General features: G+C 41.8%; 1 protein-coding gene across 1 annotated transcript in view; it reads left to right on the top strand.

Moving 5' to 3' along the window:
• LOC132852464 (neuronal PAS domain-containing protein 3) overlaps positions 1–20,881 on the top strand; it is a 220,285-nt gene that overhangs the window by 78,714 nt on the left and 120,690 nt on the right. The window contains exon 3 of the mRNA XM_060879687.1: positions 6,767–7,011. Coding sequence (XP_060735670.1) covers positions 6,767–7,011 — 245 coding nt within the window. The remainder of the gene's footprint in view (positions 1–6,766; positions 7,012–20,881) is intronic.

The following is a 20,881-nucleotide window of genomic DNA, read 5'->3' as shown; positions in this document are numbered from 1 at the left end:
AGCGAGAGACTGAACAACAACACAGAGCCGACGCTCATTCAGCCTCCTTTTGCTTATTGTTTGCTTTCATTCTTATGTGAGAAGGTGAATTAAATGTATGTAAAGCAAAAGAACTGACTTTCTGGGTGTGTGGGTGTGTGTGTGTGTAGCGATGACTAATAAATACATTCGGAGTCGTGTGTTTAAACAAATGAGAGTAATGTATGATGTGTTTTATTCGCTAAACATTTTGTGTTGTTCTTAATACACATATTATGATGAGCACACAGATATCTCCTCTATAAAGCATTTAAAAGTTTCACTGAACATTACCTGGTTTTAGGGGATTTTTTCAGGCTGACTTGCATTCGAACCACATGACAACCGATGCTGCAGCTCAGTGTACTTCTGCTATAATAGAAATAACGTGATAGCTTGCCAAGAAAGGGTTCCAATTGGAAAAAACAAACATTTTGAAAAGATTCTAAAAGACTATTTACTTAGTGTTAATAAGTGTGACGTGAAAGGCCTGTAGAGTGACTGTATAACACTGTTATAGTCAATGACGGTCATTACACTATAAAAAAAAGCTTTTCGATGAGGTCATAAACACGGTTTTAATAAAAAAAAAAATTATTTCTTTTCTTTTTTATTCATAAGTTTGGACGTCGTTGTAACGTTGATATTTTGTGATACTAGCTATAAAAAGTGAGTTTTATTTAAAAATAAACGTATAATGAAATGATATTCTGTCAGGACTCAGGACTTTGGCCACATGCATTTGTTTATGTTCTGTGTTCACGTATCTGCCCCGACCCTTGTCTCTAACTCCCTGCCTCTGCTAACCCGTGTCTGATTAATTAGTATTAGTATTTAGTTAAGCCGCGTTGCCTTGTGCAGTGCAGAATCCTTTGTTTTGTTTTGTCTTGGTGTCGTGTCTCGAGTCGGTGTCCATGTTTCATGTTTTTTAAGTTATTAAAACCTGTTTTTCTTTTAAGCTATCCTGTATTTGGGTCTTTTATCCCCGTGCTTGTGACATATTCAGACAGTTGTGTGAGTTATGCTTGTGTGGAGCAGTGATTAATGTGAGAATAACGACTAGTATGGATTTGAATCTTTTTGTTTTGCATTTGTTAAATGCAACATCTGTTACATTTGTTATGTTGTATTACCTTTTGGCATCAACTTGGAGTTTGGGGGTTCGATTACTGTCTCTTCCCTGTGTATGTGTTGAGTTCACATGTTCTCCCTGTGCTTTAGGGGTTTCCTCTGGTTTCCTCCCCAAATCTAAAGACATATGATGTAGGCTGATTGAAATCTTTTAATCGTCTATAGTGTGTAAGTGTGTGCAATTGTGTCCTGTGATGGTTGGCATCCTGTCCAGAGCGTCCCCCAGCTTATGCCCTCGAGTCCCACCTCTCTGAAACCATGTGCAGGATGAGCAGTACAGAACACGGATGGACGCCTCATTCAGTTTTTTCTCCGGTCCCCATTTTTTTTCCCCTGATTTTTTTCACTTAAAATGATGTCACCAATCCCAAATACTTCTTTACATGACACATAAGCATTAAAGTTCATATAGGTTTATTTCAGTTGCCGTGATAGGTCTATGCAGGTGTCAAGTCAAGAGTCGAATCAAGGAGCCTTTACTGTGATTTCAACCGTACAAAGCTGGCGCAGTACATAGTGAAGTGAAACAATGATGCTACATAGAACAACATAAAGCTACATAAAACAACACAGAGCTAAGGACTTGAAGTAAGTTGTCCAAGCCACATAAAATGCATCATGTGCAACACTACAGGACAAATACACAAAATATTACTTATTATTATTAAATATTAGTGTGTATATTGTATACTACACAGTACATAGTGCACAAATATAGGATTCTAACAAAAAGGGTTCAAGTAAACATTTGTACATGTCTTTGCTTAAACACTATCCTTAATAAAGTGATTTTTAGATCTCCTTTGGTAATAAACATCATTAAAATGTTTCATTTTTTATTGTAGATCATGTTCAGGTGTTATTCAGGGTGATCAGCACACACACTTCCTCTCACTTCTGTGGTGAATGAGGTCACTTCAGACTAGCATTCATACCTAATGAGGCTAGTGTACATCCTGAGCAGCAGCACAGCCAGGCTAGCGAATAATAGAAGAGTAAACACAGGCCTTGAAGAGCATTAGTGTGCCTTCAGAGCTTACAGAGTAAAGCTGAACAATAGATTTCCCTGCTTCAGTATGCTGAAAGGGTAATATTCAATATAGCCACAGGCCAGGCTTATAGTACTGTTTTGACTTTTGCACCCGTCTATACGTTTCCCTGACTGTAAACACATTTTGACCCGCGTGTGACTTCAGAAGAATAATAAAACAAAGCGCACGTTACAGGCTATTTTTCTTTCTGTTTTTCTCCTAATCATTTTCTACAGTGGTGACCACTAGCATGACATATGTGTAACTAAGTCGATAGGAATATTAATGAAGTTACCATAGGGATAACATTTAGTTTAATTAGGAGAATAACCTATACGGTGGCCTGTTCTGCTGCAGCAAGGAGAGAAGACACAAAAGGAATTGATTGGTTTTGGCATTTAGTCTCTGATCATTGGTGTCATCTATTGCTTCAGGAGGCAGGAAGATAATCTAGAGTGACATTTCTTGTCTGGCTGTTTTTTTCCACCACTGATGAAGGCAATTACAGCGATCCTAAATGATCATTTGCACAACTTTCAGCGGATTTTCCCCCCACATGTTCTCCGAATTGGAATGCACCGGGGTGATTAGCTCATTTGGTAAATAAGCCAGTGTGGTTGTGTGTGAGATGTGAGATCTCCTGCCGCCACAGCATACTTAGCTTTTTAATAAAATGTATTTAAATAAAAACAGTGTTTTATAAAATGCTGAATTCTTTTTGGCTGGAAAATGAGAAAGTTACATGTCTTTCTCTAATAAATAGTCATATGGAAGCTCTTACTATCCTTCATTTCCTCAGCAGTCGCCTCAGGAGTTTAGATAGTTTAGAGGTCCATATGCCACCAACCCTCCTGTTTTGTATTTATAAAGCTTTTTTTAAAAAAAAACCTTCCAAACACATCTTTCTCAAAATCAGTTGATGACTTTGTTCTTTCTCCTGTTTTTCTTTTTCTGATGGAAATTCTGGCTAGACTTCAGATTAATTGCAGATTTATATTACTGCACTTCCTTCTATCTTTTTGTTTCGACAGTGATAACTCCTTCAGATGAAGATGCACATAGTATGAACCTAAAAAACAAACAATCTAACAAACAGACATGTGGACTAATGTTATTTTACAAAGAAGCATAAACTTCGGTAAACCTCTATTTCTGTATGAACATGGAACATTTATGGAAGGATTTTTTCCATATGAAGAAGGTCTTAAGAACAAATTACTTGGTCTTTGGGTTTGTCTGAAATATGACAAGCTACATTCTCTGAACAAGAGAATGAAAAAAAAGAGAATTATTTATTTATAGCTGCTATAATTAATACAGCAGACCACTCAGTTGCTTACTTTCCTTTAACAGCATGCCACATTGTGCTTTAGTCCTTGCTTACTTTAGTCAACTATGCTGTAAATCTGTCTGGATTAAGCTATAATCCATGTAGGCTGAGTCAGTGTTCGATACTTTTGGCAGTCTGCACCAGACTCTCTATGGATCACTCAGCGTTCTATCCACACTTCGAGGCTGCCTCATCTTTTTCCTTAGAAAGGTACTTAAAAAGTCATTGTGAGGCAGTGGGTAAATTTCACCATAAAGTCATTTCATATTTGTTGCATTTACTCTTGTAAAACGTGACAAATATGTCGGGGGGGTGAAGGTCACATAACCTCGGCGCTTCAAGAAATATTTGGGCAGGACAACATAATGCTTTCCAAGTTTGCGGAACAAATGAAATTCTGCTGCTCTGTTGCACTTTGCCTCCAAACAACCATTACAACTAGCTTTATATATTGTCTGAGCAGCAGACCATCAAATGGTGTTTTCCTTTTTGTGCCAGAGCGGTCGAAAAGATGGAGAATAGCAATCTGCCACCGGGATGTAAGGCCGTAGGATGTGTGTGTGTGTGTCTATATTTGCTGGTAAAACCATCCTAATAAATTTCCAGATAAACTTTTTTTTTGTTCTGAAAATTAACACAGACTGGACATCTGTGTGTATAACGTTAACAAAAGGATTCGTCAGCGGTGTTGTAAAGTGTGTGCAGTGTTGCTTAGTGAGTTTTCACTGAAAATTGCATACATTGTGAATGAATGGCCAAAGGGCAGAGAAGAGTCGTAGAATTCAAGGCTGCTTCTGAGGACAGTATTTGCATATTCAATATAGAGCCGAGCCTGCAAAAAAAAAAAAAAAAAACAGCCAAACACTCTCTGTGTTGCTCTGTGTGTTTATATTTGCGGCATTTCATCTCAGTTTTTGTGTTTTTGTTATCTGCTGAGATTACAGATATGAACAATATTTGATCATTTTTCTCCACTAACAGCCATTCTTCACCTTGCGGGATGTTCTTTCTCTCCCCTATCTGCTCCCCACCACTCCACCTTTCAGCGTTTGCTCGAACCAATTTTGCATTTGTGGTGCTAAAAAATTAATCTAAGTGCTGGCCGGTGGGGAACGCTGGGGATCCGGGCTGATTTATTGCAGACTTAATTCAGAATGGCTGGAGATGATGAACGCCACCGAGAGTGGGCAGTTACACATTGGAAGTATGAAACTGGCTGTTCCGAGTTGTTTGATTGAAAATCACATAAATCAGGAGAACGAACCCACATAGTCTCGCAAATCTCTGAACAAAAACATGCACTCTGTACATTACATTATTATTGGAGCGTCACAGGTTGCACGCAGTTACTTACTCTTTAAATGCCAGAGATTTATATGGCTTTCAAATAAAAAGGTCTTGGCTCACATAAGAGGGATATATTTTTTTTTCCTGGCTTTTTTTTCTATGAGTTGCCAAGGAGTCAATACTAAAAACAAAACAAAAAAAAGTTTTAACAAAATGCATAAATAAATCTCAAATGAAGGAATCTGACTGTACTGTGGAGCACAGAGCAATCTCCAGATCTGGAAATAAATCTTGTGCTTTGCAGTCGAACAAATTGTTGAAGCTTATTTCCTTATTTCATGTTCTAGTTTACATATTAAAGCCCAAACTGTCCAGAAAATGTGATCTGTTATTTGTTTATTTATTTATTTATTTATTTGTCTATTTATATATAATTTTTTTCTGATGGAAAAGAAGAAGATCTCTGGTCTGCTGCATAGCTTTCTGGAAAAGGAAAAAAAAAGACAGCAATATAAAATTGGTTGGAGAACCGCCTCGTGAGATCTCAGGCCCGAGCTAATCACAACTTCGACCCACTTCTGGATTCCGACGAGTAAATCAATTGAGCCAAAGTCTCCCTCTGGACCAGAAGAAAGTCAGTACGAGTGCAATTTTAGCTGCTCTGTAACAGCCTGCTGCCTATAGGCCACTTCGACCCGTCTTCTGTTGATAAGGCTCGCTAATTCCACCCAGAAGTGAAAGTTAACTGTAATATATAGAGGAAGTAAGGAATAAATCACGACAGGGTGTGCTGGTATAGGAAAATAATCAACAGCGGCTTGGTGTAATGCTGCCAGTGAGAACTGGAGGAATGCAAACAACTCCCAGATGATGATTTTCCCATAACAGCATGTCCCTTGTTTTATTGCTCTATAACCCCACAGCTTTTTTTACACAAATTATTATTTACCTCTGTCTGTAAATAGTAGAGCTGACACTGGACACTCCTACATACTCCTACATAGGAAACATATAAATATGAATATTTAATGTTCAGTTTCACCCCCAGGATTAAAGAGGTCTGTCTGTCTGTCTGTCTGTCTGTCTATCTATCTATCTATCTATCTATCTATCTATATTTCTGTCTGTCTGTCTGTCTATGTGAAATGTCACAGTTGAGCTTGTGTGTGTGTGTGATGTGATGTGATGAAGAATGTTATTCGATTTGTCAGGTGTTATTGATAAAGACTCACTTACACTAGGTGATGAGAGTAATGTAGTGTTTGTGAAGCACGACACAGATCCCACACTCCAGGAACTTTAGAAGCTCTACTCGTCATCTGTACGTTCAGCTTTTAATATAGATGTAAATAACTGATTCTATGACTTTTTTGTAGAACTGACTGTTTTTAGGGCATCATTCAGGGAGAGAAGGATGCCAAGCAGAGAGGTGAATGTGGGATTAAGGCTTTAGCCACCTGGTGATAAATTATCCTCTGGATGAAATGAATGAGCAGTAAATGAAAGAAATAATCGCTTCATTTTGATAGCAGAAAGCTGTACATCATTCCAAGACCTGGATCAGACATTTCATGTAGCTGCTGTTATTAAACTATCAGCTGCAGCTTATATCCTTGTGTTGTGTTATTTTGTTGATTGCATTTTACAAGGAGGAAAGAGTACAGAAGAAAGACCAAGAAATCTGTCTGATTTGTCATCATAAAAAAGAAAACTCTTCTGCTACACAGGACCTACAAAAGAAATGCTACACTAAACAAAATGTGTACATTATTTAATGAAATCAACAATTTACTCAAAACCTTCTGATGGTTTTAGGTTTTGTTTTTAAGGTTTAGTCGATTCCATTAACCCCCATTTCCATATGGATTGAAGGCTAAATGTTTTTCAGCTTGGTTAAAATGTCTCTAAGGTTCTTCAGGCTTTAGTATTTATTCTGCTTGCTTTCCTAATTCGTGCTGCTGTGTGTCAGGTTGCAGGCTCTGAGGAAGGAGAAGTCTCGTGATGCAGCACGCTCACGCAGAGGGAAGGAGAACTTTGAGTTCTACGAGTTGGCCAAGATGCTGCCACTGCCAGGTGCCATCACCAGCCAGCTGGACAAAGCCTCCATCATCCGCCTGACCATCAGCTACCTGAAGATGAGGGACTTCGCCAACCAGGGCGACCCGCCATGGAACCTGCGCATCGAAGGACCGCCACCCAACACCTCAGTCAAAGGTCAGGGGTCACACACTCTCCTAAAATCTGTCTCTCCTCTCCTCTCCTCTCCTCCCCTATCCCCTCCTCTCCTCTCCTCTCCTCTCCTCTCCTCTCTTCTGCTTTCCTTTCATCTTCTCTCCTCTCCTCTGCTCTTCTCTTCTCTCCTTTTCTCTTCTCTTCTCTCCTCTGCTCTTCTCTTCTCTTCTCTTCTCTTCTCTTCTCTTCTCTCCTCTTCTCACCTCTCCTCTCCTCTTCTCTCCTCTCCTCTCCTCTCCTCTGCTCTTCTCTTCTCTTCTCTTCTCTTCTCTCCTCTTCTCTCCTCTCCTCTTCTCTTCTCTTCTCTTCTCTTCTCTTCTCTTCTCTTCTTTTCTCTCCTCTGCTCTCCTCTTCTCTTCTCTTCTCTTCTCTTCTCTTCTCTTCTCTCCTCTGCTCTCCTCTCCTCTTCTCTTCTCTTCTCTTCTCTTCTCTTCTCTTCTCTCCTCTGCTCTCCTCTTCTCTTCTATTCTCTTCTCTTCTCTGCTCTGCTCTCCTCTGCTCTCCTCTTCTCTTCTCTCCTCTGCTCTTCTCTGCTCTCCTCTTCTCTTCTCTCCTCTCCTCTCCTCTTCTCTTCTCTTCTCTTCTCTTCTCTTCTCTTCTCTTCTCTTCTCTTCTCTTCTCTGCTTTCCCCTCCTCTCCTCTCCTCTCCTCTCATCTTCTCTGCTCACCTCTCCTCTCCTCTCCTCTCCTCTTCTCTTCTCTTCTCTTCTCTTCTCTTCTCTTCTCTTCTCTCCTCTGCTCTCCTCTCCTCTTCTCTTCTCTGCTCTGCTCTCCTCTGCTCTCCTCTTCTCTTCTCTCCTCTGCTCTTCTCTGCTCTCCTCTTCTCTTCTCTCCTCTCCTCTTCTCTTCTCTTCTCTTCTCTTCTCTTCTCTTCTCTTCTCTCCTCTTCTCTCCTCTCCTCTTCTCTTCTCTTCTCTTCTCTTCTCTTCTTTTCTCTCCTCTGCTCTCCTCTTCTCTTCTCTTCTCTTCTCTTCTCTTCTCTTCTCTTCTCTCCTCTGCTCTCCTCTCCTCTTCTCTTCTCTTCTCTTCTCTTCTCTTCTCTTCTCTTCTCTTCTCTTCTCTTCTCTCCTCTGCTCTCCTCTCCTCTTCTCTTCTCTTCTCTTCTCTTCTCTTCTCTTCTCTGCTTTCCCCTCCTCTCCTCTCCTCTCCTCTCATCTTCTCTGCTCACCTCTCCTCTCCTCTCCTCTCCTCTTCTCTTCTCTTCTCTTCTCTTCTCTTCTCTTCTCTTCTCTTCTCTTCTCTCCTCTCCTCTCCTCTTCTCTTCTCTTCTCTTCTCTTCTCTTCTCTTCTCTTCTCTTCTCTTCTCTTCTCTTCTCTGCTCTGCTCTCCTCTGCTCTCCTCTTCTCTTCTCTCCTCTGCTCTTCTCTGCTCTCCTCTTCTCTTCTCTCCTCTCCTCTTCTCTTCTCTTCTCTTCTCTTCTCTTCTCTTCTCTTCTCTCCTCTCCTCTCCTCTCCTCTTCTCTTCTCCTGGAATGTGCTTGTGAAATGTTTGCACTGCAGCTCTCTACAGACACATATTCATAGCAAAGACCATAATATCCAAAGGGAAGAGGAACGGCAAACAAAAAATGATAAATAAACGCAGTTAATGCATCCACTTGGCACTAAAACCTGACGCAGGTCAGAATTTGTTGTGGAGGGTATATGAGGTGAGAGAGAGTGTTTGTCATGCTTCATGGAAGCCTAATTAGTTGTAAATGGTACTATACTGAAATAGTCTATAGATTTAACAGTAACTATGGATTCGTTGTTGGAGTAACGACCAGATGAATAATGGAGCCCTTTAATGAACTAATGCTAAAGCTCAGGTGATACAAAATAGTTTGGCTTAATGGAAATTTACAAAAAGAGTTTTTTTTGTGTGTGATAGTAGGCAGGTTTTTGTACCTGTTTATAGACAAAAGTGCTGAAGATAGTCACACATAATTTAAACAATCTTTTTTAATGTACTAGTAGGAGGCTTAATTTAATATCTTTGAATGTTTTATACTGGCGTCTGCTTTCCTCTACAAATGAGAATCAGTTAGGGGAAGTGGAATAACTGCAGAAGTGAAAATGGCCATAGGGACTGGAGAAATTGCACACGTTTTAAAGGCGGCAGCATTCTGTGTATTCTGGCCAGCACACAACAGATGGCATCATTGTTGTCTCTCTTTGAAAAACTGCATAAATTTTCATGAGAAAATGTATATACACAATCATTTAGTTTGCAACACTCTAGCAAGTTTGGGGAACTGTTCTATTTTGCACCATGAAAATCTACACCAGGCAAAAAAAAAAAAATGACTGTGGTAGAAGAGATGTATTAATTGCTCGCTAGTGTACGTGATTTAACAAATCTTTAGGAAGGTGCGATATAAAAGAGGCTTTGTGTCCTTCCGTCTCATTGATATAGCAGCACTTGTTATTGAATCAGGAGCTGGCTCCATTTTATTTGCACTACATTTCCAACAGAGGCTGCTATCGATTCCTGTTGTGTTGCCCTGAGTCACTCAAGTTAATGGATACTCTGTGCTCTGACGTGGCTTCCGAGCCCACCGACCTGTGTTTATTATTTGACTGGAGTGACTACGTTTCCTTGACTGTCAGAGGCAGGGAGCGTTCCCTCTCTTCGGCTCGCTAAAGGCAGGATAAAAGAGCGTGACGCGTTTCGATCAGCACGGAGCATGCTAATACAAGCATATGGTGCATTATTGCATCAGGTGGAGTGGCGTCGAGGGCAAGGCCCATTTCTGCTCCGGATCACCGGTGCACCTGACTCAAGGAGAGCTGGAAGAAAATGATATTGTTTCTGATGCATGAAGTCCCCAGTTCATTTGGCAGTCCAGTCCCTCAATCAATTTGCCCGTGACTGTACATGCGGAGCTGCGGCGGTAGGCCACGCGACTGTTATTACACCAGATGCACTGAGGAAAAAACCCAAACTGACTCCTTGTAAGGCATTTCATCCTAATAACTGATGATTGTAACCTTTAGGGAAATCTTGCTGCAGCTGTGTTTGGCAGATCTCCCTGCTCGCAAGGAACGGCTCTTTGCTTAAAGAAAAATCAACATTCTCTTTTATTCTCGCTTCTATAGGAATAAAGAATAGGTTGGAGCTGGCATTTGTACTGCGCTGATGGTTTTTCACAGTCGCCAAACATCATTAAAATGAAGCCCTCTTCTCTTGAATACAAAACAAAGGTGACAAAGCAGAGATTGCCGGCCCTTATCGGTAATAAAAGCTCCCTATATTACTGGCATCTGAACTAAAAGAATTTGACCTCCACTTCTCAAGTGTTGATTTATTATCATAACTCCTGCGAGCGTGCTGCCTCTCCTCTTCGCGCCTGTTGACCTTTACGGTAATTGACCCATCAACTAATTTTTTTTTTTCTGGAGTGTTTTAACCAAAATTTGCTAGTCTCTGTCAGGAGCGTTTCACATCTGTTGAAGGACACTGCACAAACAAGCATGACCTTTCTGTTGTTTGGAGGCTGGCGCGGGCCTCCTGACCCCCTCCACCACCTGTGCATTCATTATTCATGCATGCAGAGCAGAGAGCAGTCACCAAAATGCCACACTTCACCAGGCACGTGCTCACACCCACATGCACACACTCCATAAAACTATACGCTCCTGCCTCCATTCACGTGGCTCATGCCTATAGTCAAGCCTTCTCCTAGATCCTTTCCATTACTACGTCAGATCCTTGTTGACGCAGGATAGCACACGGCTCTCAGATCCGTATGTTTAAAAATGAGTGATTTATGATTGGACACAAATTGAGCTCCAAACTCACCAGATCTGTCCAGCTATACATGTGATTTCAGAATGATTTTAAAGCACCAATGACTGAAAGCACTAATTAGCTTACATTAATGCTGGAGATTTAGGGTTCAGTCTGTATTAGCTGAGCAGGGGAAAGCCTTTGTTAAATCCCTTTCTAAAATCTCTCCTAATTATAACTGCATGGATGCACCAGTCTGTTGAAGACCTTCTTCTTTTCCTCAGATGTGTTTATTATATAAGGAATTAAACACGACAGGGTGTGCTGTTATAAGGTGTAGTGTGAAACCACAGCAAAGACACATTACTTTGCAGTAACAGCACATGACATCCTGTGGAGATCAAGTCTTCTCATATGACAGCTAGGAATGAAGCTGTTACCATTCTAATGACAAGGACATTTAGAATAACATTTAATGCTTTGGATCATCTGTAAGACAGAGTCCTGTTATCACTTACGTTATAGCGACTGCGAGGAGTCGTTTCTTCATCTTTTTTTCTTTTTGAAGTAAATGACAAAAAAAACAAAACAAAAAAAAATCAAATGTGGTGAAGAAAAAAACAAACAAACTTGTCATGTTAGTGAGAAACTGCAAAGTGTAAAACATTGTTCTGAAGCACTGAAGCACTGACACTGGAGACTCCTTCTATTAAGTACCAATACTTTTTTATTTGCAGGCTTGGGTTAGACAAAGAGGAACATCCAGGTCTGTGCGAATAAAGTGTTTCTAGATGAAACATAACATATTAGAATGTTATGGTCTACAAGATTCAAGTGTTCTCTGTGGTATAAGGTAAAGGTATTTCTTCTGAAAATGCTTTTATCAGCAACAATATTATTAAGTGTCCCTGAAAGTTTTACATTCTGTCCAGCGCAATGAATTTTCTTTATAGTTTTGTCACTCATAAAAATTTGTGCCTGCTCTTTTTTTTCCCTTTCATGCATTAGCAAGGCTAAAGGAATGGAACTGCAGCCAAATGTTCATGTACTTGTCCCAATTAGCATAATTTCATCAATAAAGTCCAAAGGGACCTTGAAGCAGCATCAGACCTTCATTTCATTCCCATCCCCTCCCTCCTTCCACTCATTAGGTCTTCTAATGTCCCCTGGACCTGGCGCTCGGCATTTAGTGCCACGCATGCGTCCGGCACCGCAACATACGTGTTTACCTCCGCGCTCCTGTGCACCTGAGTGCAACCCTCACGCCTCTCATTTAACGACATATCAACACATCAAACACAGTCAACAGGGTGAGCTCATTAAGGCTTTTGACCATCACAGCAGACTGACAGAGCACTTGCTCTTTATTCCTGGATGCCTCTTCTGAAGGGCGGCTGGCTTTGGTGGAGCAGGTTGGCATCAAACACGGCATTGATTAAACTGATCTCTCCAGGTGCCCAGCGTGCCACTCTCATTGTTAATGGTAATGAGGGAATTAATAGCGTTTGCATCACAATAGACTCTCAGAACGCTGAAAAAGCTTATACTGTATTTATTTATTTATTTATTTATTTTCGTCTCTGCAACCTGGACTTGGAAAGATGCAGAGAAGCAGAGCATCTTGGGTAAGAAAAGAAAAAAGCCTCCCTGGTATGTCTAACTGTATAAATGGATGGTAAATTGCCCAGCTGTGAGTGTGAGATGTTTCATTCCCCAGTCGTCCTGTAAGAAAAATTGAATGACAGTGAGCAAAACAGCAGTAATTATAAAACTAATTACTAAATGCTGATGATGCCCATAGGCTCTGCATAACTAAATTTAGAAGAGGAAATTGCTTTTGGCTACGAGGAGGCTCTGGGCATGTTTGCCTTATTTTCTTTATTTTCCAATGCACACCAAAGAAAGTAATAATTGCCATGGAAACAATTACTTGCACACCTTCTCTTTTTTCTCGGCCCGACAGAAACAGCCGGAGGAAGCATTGTTGTTGAACAATGTGTTTTAATAACAGTGAATAGTGTACATACTTTGCTCACGAATAGATTACCCTCGTACGGAAAACACAGACATGCTACAGTGGCACGGTGTAAAAGGCCTGTAATTTCCTTATTAAATTAGGCCCTTTATTGTGCAAGATTTTGTTTGGGCCATACAAACCCAGCTAGGTTGTGCGAGTCTTAATTGTGAGCTGAGCGTACGGAGCACTTGTGTGCAACTATGCTTTTAATGGCCTATTTCTCTTTTGAATGGAGACAACAGAGCCAGGGTTGGCAGCGAGACGACCCTCCAGGGTGCCTTCACATTCCCAGTAGCCTTGTTTGTGATTGTGTTTGTGGGTCCTGCAGTGTGTTTGTGCGTGAAGCAGCGTGTTTTGCGTGTGCGTGACTCTTTGTGTGCGTTCACCTCGACGTAGGCCTACATTTTCTTCGTGCAAAACTGACAGCACAAGAATAGGATCATTGTTTCCCAGCGCATCGACGTGCTCGCTGATGATGTATGGCTAACTGCTTTTATTCTCATTGACCTGCTAGACTTGTGCTATATGGATGTCAGCTCTGGCCCGGTAATTAGTCCTTTTGCAAATGGCCCAATAATAGAGAAATAAATCAGAAAGACAGCTGAAATGAATATTGAAGCTCTTTTCAGCTCTTTGCCTGAACTTGTATTCGGCTGTAGATAATATCTTTACAAAGTATTACAAATCACCGTGTCTTTACTGAGCACTGTACGCTGCAGAGAAGGAGCCTACTGATCTCTCATACAAAAATATGAAGAACTGAAGAAGAACACAAACAGGAAGAATGTTTATGATATTATTATATATGCATTCTCCATGTAGTCCTAAAATGATCTGAGGTCTCCTTTGGACAGGGTGTGAGCAGCAAATAATGTGTGTGTGTGTGTGTGTGTGTGTGTGTGTGTGTGTGTGTGTGTGTGTGTGTGTGTGTGTGTGTGTGTGTGTGTGTGTGTGTGTGTGTGTGTGTGTATGTGTGTGTGTGTGTGTGTACTGTATATGTGTGTGTGTGTGTGTGTGTATTCAGTGAACCTGTCCGGCTGACAGACTGCTCTCAGAACAGAGTGGCACTCTTTGAAGCTGAGCGTCTGAAAGCACAGCGTGAGCCTCAAATAAAGTGAAGGGCATCCACTATTACAAGTAATGTCCTTAATAATCTTGTTAGTCTAGTCCCTCTCAGTAGGAGACAAATGGAGCATTATTGGCTTATGGGCTGTAGTAAATAATTTAGTTTCCAATATTCCGGCTGCTTTGACAGTAAATTACGATGACATGAAAAGAGCTCCTTGAATAAAAACAGTATCCAATCAAATTTAATTGGCTTGACTTTAAGCAGCAGTAATATGTTTTATAATTAAACCCGAGTTGTCTTAAAGCTTTATAACATCACATGAATCAAAATGTCAAAGATATTTCTCTGATATTTTTGATATCAGGCTTTTAAAACGTCACAGCACTTATATAATTTTAGGATAAATACCCACCCCCTCGCGTCGTCTGGACTGCGATACACAAGGAGAAGCCTGGTGGATTTCCGACCCCCTCTGCGCTTTAGCCACCGTGAGCCACACGCCGATTCGTGTCAGAGAAAATCAAACACGCATAGCGGCCTTGCACTCTGCATCGGGCCACGTGATGTCTCAGTGAAGTGCGAGAGCTGTTAAGATTTCAGAGGAAGGTCACCAAGGCCTCTGCCCTCATCCTTGTTTGCCGCTGCTCTTCCCCCTCGCAGGACACAAATGACTCCCCTAATCATCCAATTTAATCACACCATTTCATTCCCATCGCTAGCCCCCACTCAGCTAATCAGCCATTCTGATGCTGTCACAAAGGGCTTCATATCGAAACCAATGGATTTTTAGCATTTAGCGATGGGTTGAAAGTGGGGCGATAGAGCCAGGGTCGAGAGGCGGGGTCGAGAGGCGTCTGCACCCGCTCGAAAAAAGGGAGCGATTCATGCGTGAAGCATTTAGCTATTGCCATCTCAACGCATGACTAACAGTTTTCGGTCACCCGTTTTATTCTCTAATATCTATAATAAGCAGGTGTGATGATGGCTGCGAGTACAGGGGATTTCTCTCTCTCTCTCTCTCTCGCTCTCTCTCTCTCTCTCTCTCTCTCTCTCTCTCTCTCTCTTTCTCTCTCTGCATTACTCGCCTGTTGAGGTGCTGATGATTTTGGCAGGCGGCATCCAGGCCAGAAGAGGAAGGTGAAATTTTGCTTCTTGACCCAGAGTCATGCATGAGCACCCAGGATCTTTGGAAGACAGCATCCCAGAATACTACCACTCTAAAAAACCATATGGTATCTCTCTCGGTTTCTCCAGTGACCCTCGGTTTTGTGTTGGCAGCAGCCCCGCTATGAAGGGTGGACATGTTGTCCTGCTGCAGGCAAGCAGAAATGGCTGCATGTCTATCTCTCAGGCTGGCGGTCAGCAGCGTTGGGATCAGTGCCCAGTCAATCAGCAGATAGCCCCGGGCCCATGAGAGTGCCACAGCCACCCTCTTCTCCACTCCCCTCCCCTCAATCAAGCTATCTGCCTCAACATGGTCGCAACACACCACTAATAGGAAGGAATATAGACGCATGAATAATGCATGAAATGTATTGTTTATATTAGCTGCAGCTCTTGCCACAAGTAGCGTCTCGAAAAAAGTCTGTGTTTGATGGAATTTGTTGCTTGCTTAGAAAGTAATTAGAAACAACGCAGGTTGCGTTTTCCGTCATCGTCATCCGTCACCTTGCAAATCCCACTCGGCCACAACCTGCAAGAAAATTACTTCATTTATGCTTTATCAATCCCCTATGACCAGGATTCATTTATAGTTTCCAGTCCAATCTTTTTTTTTTTTGTTGAATTTTTACATTTTCTGTGGCAGATAAGACAGGAGCCTGTGAAAATCGACACAATGAACAGGAATTGTTCTCTAAGAAATTAATGAAATATAGATTTGATGAGCCTCTTTGGCCACAGCCGTCTGCGAGCCGCTTTAGTTTAAGAGACTTTTGTCTTTGAAAATAGACTATCGAATAGGCTCTTTGGTTCAATATTACAATAACGTACATGAAGAATGCTGTCTTGTGGAAACAGGTTAGAGTCTGCTGCGTACGCTGTAACCGGCAGGATAATACACTTACCTTGTCGCTGTGGACCACATTCCAGACCAAAAAATTGTTTTGCTTTATCTTGTGTGTGTGCATGTGTGTGTGTGTGTGTGTGTGTGTGCATGTGTGTGTGTGTGAGTGTGTTTTAAAGATTGTTACACAACAGGAATATTAAAACAGAGCATCACAAGTGTTACTTCAGATGGAGTTTCTATCTCGTAGCCTCATATTTAAGGCGAGGAACCAGAACAGAGACGCCGTACACCACGTGCACCTTGTACTCTCTGAGGACAGCGGTGTCAGGCATGTCAGCAGTAATACACATCCTGTCTTTCACTATCAGCTCCTAAGCTGCCAAGCCAATTACAGCTAAAGGAAGCTGTGTGTGCCAAAGCGAGGCTGGGCAAATCCTCTGGCATCCACTGCTATTGTTTTCCAGTGGGTCAGTAAGAGCATGTTCTCCTGATTAATAACGCCTCTTTCTTCTTCTTCTCTGATTTGTTGTCGCTTCATCTCTGTATATATATATATATATATATATATATATAAAAGGCAGCGCAGCTCAGCAGACAGTGCTTTAGTTTTAAGGACGAGAGGAGAAAGAGAGAGGAACCAGGGAAGAGAAGAGGACGAGGGAGCCGAGAGTGTCGGCTGCCTTAACGAAGAGGAGATCAGTGTTTCCTGTTTGCTGGTTTTGGGCCATAAAAAGAGCTGATGCCATTAAACGATATCAACTTCAAGGCATTGTTTTGATTTTGAACTTTCTCTTTTTCTCACAGTGTTCAAGCTATGCAGATCCTTTAATTAAACTCTGCATGAATTTGTTGTTTGGGTTTTTTTTTGTTGTTTTTTTCTGTACTGGTTGGTTTGGAATTTGCATTGCTGTATCTCCGGGCTGTGTGTAATGTGGCTCTCTGTTCCATTTGCTTAATGTGACTGCTTTTTTCACAAATCCCACGAGGGCTGAGGAAATATTGTGAAAGTGCCAGAGTGATTCCTTTAGATGTACAGAGTTAAAGCACAACTTTGCTTTGAATTCTGAAGATACAACTCCATCAACGTGAATCTGCGTTTTTCATCACAGACGTTCAGTTGGACATCTAGAGTAACTTGTTAAAACGCTGTAACGTGACTAAAGAATGTTTGACGTGCTTTTTTTTATTTGATTCCTCACATATCTTTTAAGTCAAATCTGTATCCCCGCTGTGTAACACATGCTTGCACACATTACACAAAACTGTTTATCTCTAACAAGGGTTATGTTTAAGAATGTATCATAGCTTGATATTCACATACATTATACAATCAGGAAATAAGGCTTTTTTTTTAACACTTCCTGTAGCTTTTTGGGGTTGAGTTGGAGATACTGATGTGTGAGTTGCAGAGGTTTGAGGTGGCTGAGGGGAGCAGAGAGAGCTCACTCTGCTGGCGGGAGATGAGCTGTGTAATGATTATCTACCATGTCACACTGGCTGAGTTTTTGTTGACACGCCGGCGTAGGAGGGCTAGATTAAAATTTAAAACCCAAACAAGCATTGAGAATGGCACCCAGCCATACAAGTCGCATGACGATCACTCCGCCATGGGCTGACGTGCTCCCGCTGCCCAATCAGGGAGCAGAAAGAAAGTCCTTAATTGACAATTTCTCGAAAATTGCTGAGGGGAAAAACAAAAGACCATCCACGGGTTGTCAGGGTGTAATAAGCCGTTTCTCATCACTGTCTCTGTGATTGAGCCTATACAAAATCGATTTATTTCTCGGGTAACTCAGAATAATTGAAATACAGACAACGTTTGGTTCCAATTTACCAGCAATAAAGTTGTAATAGGGTTTTCTCTGCAATCTTAGACTTAATGCACTCATTCTAAAGAGCAGTATTTTGCCAGTCGAACAAATAGCATCACTGAGGCTTACGATCAGTAATAGTCCCACATTGATGCACACATTAAACTTGTTAAATCAATTCGGTAGACACTTTCTAAAGTGGACTGTCTGTTCTCTTTCTCCTCTAGCCCTCTCATAGCCTGTACGCGTATCAATCACTGGCAGCCGCCCATAATGATTCAAGCCTTTTAGTTTGTAATTATTTATGCCAGGCGAACACAGCCAAAGAGAAATATCTGACACAAGAGCATATTTATAGGAGGTAGAACACTCAGCTATGCACACACACACACACACACACACACACACACACACACACAGATCTGAGGTCTGGTTGGATCGAATCTGAAGTAGGCTTCTATAGATTTTATTATTTTACTGCTTTAGAACCTTTTTTTGCCTATTGCTAATGAATGCCCATTTAACTCACTCAGAAACGCATCATGAGCAGAAAGGCGGTTGTGGATTTAATGCCGAATTGTTCTGCACGAGATTTGCATCTTACTCTGGCAGTGCGGCTTAATAGCAGTGATTAAATGAGAATGCTAAATATGTGCCTGAGAAAGGGATTTCATTACTGCAATTGAGCATAGATCTCACAGTCAAATTTCTGTAAACAAACCCCTACAAAATAACTACTTTGTGCATTTGCATAGGTTTTTCCTTTCTTTTTTTTTTTTCCTGCCAGTTGTTTTCATCCTTTATGCTATGATCAGAGGTTAGAGCTCAGCGCACTAACTCCAGGCTCCGGGGCAGAAAGCAGTGGGCAGTGGGGATGCTGTGTGTTGCTGGCTTTTTTTTTTTTTTTTTTGTGTGTGTGTGTGTATGTGTGTGTGCTAGTACACATGTACAGTAATTAAACTGTCTCACTGCTGAAGCTCTTCTGCCTGGCAGCTGCTGATGTATTATATAGACATTCAGCTAATCGATTAAAAGAGCCCAGTCAAGGGAGATGTCTGACAGCACTGTACTAAGATGAAATTAGTGTGTGAGTGTGTGTGTGTGTGCGTGTGTGTGTGGTGGGGGCGCATATGTGCGTGGCCACAGGTGACTCAGACCCAGCGGGAACGAGGTTGGATAGAGGCAACAGCACGCCGATGCGCATGTAATTAGGACAGCCGTGTTTCAACAGGATTTTCAAATTATGAGGAGAGCACATAAGGGAAGAGAGGGGTGGCAGTTGGGGAGAAACCAGGGCTGAGGGGGGAACGAGGGGAGCTTATGAAGGGAGGAGAGGGGAAGAGGAGGGGCCAGGGGTTCTGCGCTTTCCAGCAAAGTTGGCCTTCATCCAGCGCTCCTGAAAAATTATACGAAATTATTCAGCTGCCGGGGAATGTGAAATCGGACTAATTGCCTTTTGAAGTAGGCCGTAACGGCCGAGCCTGGCCACAGCCCGCCTGCTCGGGAGCGCCGCACAACCTCAATCGATTTCACAGCTGATACTTCTGCGAATCAACACTTATTTTCCACTGCACATGGGGGTCCCTTTTAAATGTAAATCCAGTAAAACTGCACTTGTTGGACCTCGCACAAACAAGGCAGGAGGTTGTCTGCAAACTAAGAAATAAGCTTATTTACTTCAAAAAGCTGAGCTCATTGCTGGGGTAAGAGCTGAAATAGTAAAAACACCGCAGTCTGCTTTCCCCCAACTGTTACACACTTCAAGTGCACACACTTCAAACAGTAGCGGCTTTAGTAGCTCGTAGCATTGTGGATACAAACACAGATCTGTAACAGAGTTAACCCAGGTTACTATTCCAAATGTTGCCATTTATAGTCCATCTGGACAATCAAAGGCCTTGGAGCAAAACTGCAAATGTAGCCAACCATGCCTCTGAAGCTGATGAAACAAAACATTTTGTATTTGCTTGCTGTCACTGTTCTTTGGAATTAGCTTTTCCTCCTACTGAATGTTCCAGTGAATAAAATGGAAGCTTTCTGGGTTTTTTTTCTTTCTCACCACCAAATAATTGCATCAATTTAGCCCCATATCCAGCAGCACTGCCGTCTTTCCATTAAGTCAAGCTGCTCAAAAACAGGGACACTTTTCATCTGCTTCCAGAACACAAGATCGCCACAATTACAAACCATTTTACAGAGCTCTGTCACTTTTAATAGTGAGATCAGCCCCAGTCTGCTGCCCTTGTTCAACTGCAGACAGGCGGAAACGCTGCTTTTAAAACAGAGCCGCTTTGAAATAATCTAAAGAGTGTTTTCAAATACATGCCTGCATCTTATGTCAAAGCTCTTTTTCTTTCCTTTCTGCTCTTTGTTTGAAATTTCTTGATGTTTCAGTAACAAAGGAACTGATCTAAACCAAGAGAAATGAATTTAGTTAGCATGATGCTTGAATCCGTCTCTTGTTTCTACTGGTGTGTAGAGCGAGCGAGAGAGCGAGCGAGCGAGAGAGAGAGAGACGCTTTAGATTAGAGTGAATGAATATTAAAGCGTTTTTAACTGCTGGACAGGAAGCTGGCGTCACTCCTGCTTATGTATTCTGCTTAATCAGTAGGACGGTGAATAACTTAAACTCCTGCATATAAGATCATGCACAAGCCTTTACTCATACATATATGATCAACACGCCTAGATTTCTACTTCTAGATTAGACCAAGAGCATTTTTCTGACTCTGGCCCCATTTAAAGCATCTCCGAAAAAAAAAAAAAGCTCTCACTTCACTCAGCGATGCTTCTCTAAAGTGCAATTAATCAAACGCCACGTGGAAAACACCTTCAGCGGTGCCTCAGCCTGCTGGTATTCGCCTCATTACTCTGCAAAGTCAGCTGAAAAATGCGACGGGCTTGCCCCACTCTCACACTCCATCGTGCTCCCAGATACTGTTTGCTGACATTCATACAACCAGCTTAGCTCTAATGTGACGCCTCAAAACTTGTGTGTGGGTTTGTGCGCACATGGCTGGGATGACCGCGTTTCACAGCAAAGCCAAAACTCAGACTGAGTCACCAGTATGAGCTAACAGCGGCGTGCTCACTTCAGCCTTGTTAGCCTTCAGCACTCGCTACAGCTCTGTGTGTTAGCCCTCTGACACCGCCACAAGGCTTTACAGTGTGTCTTCAAAAAAATTCTGCCATGCTATATCGTAGGCTAATCAGATGTGCCTGAGTCTCAAACTAGTACC

Source organism: Tachysurus vachellii, chromosome 10 (genome assembly GCF_030014155.1).
Source record: "Tachysurus vachellii isolate PV-2020 chromosome 10, HZAU_Pvac_v1, whole genome shotgun sequence".
Classification (NCBI taxonomy): domain Eukaryota; kingdom Metazoa; phylum Chordata; class Actinopteri; order Siluriformes; family Bagridae; genus Tachysurus; species Tachysurus vachellii.
This window is presented reverse-complemented; position numbering and strand designations above follow the sequence as displayed.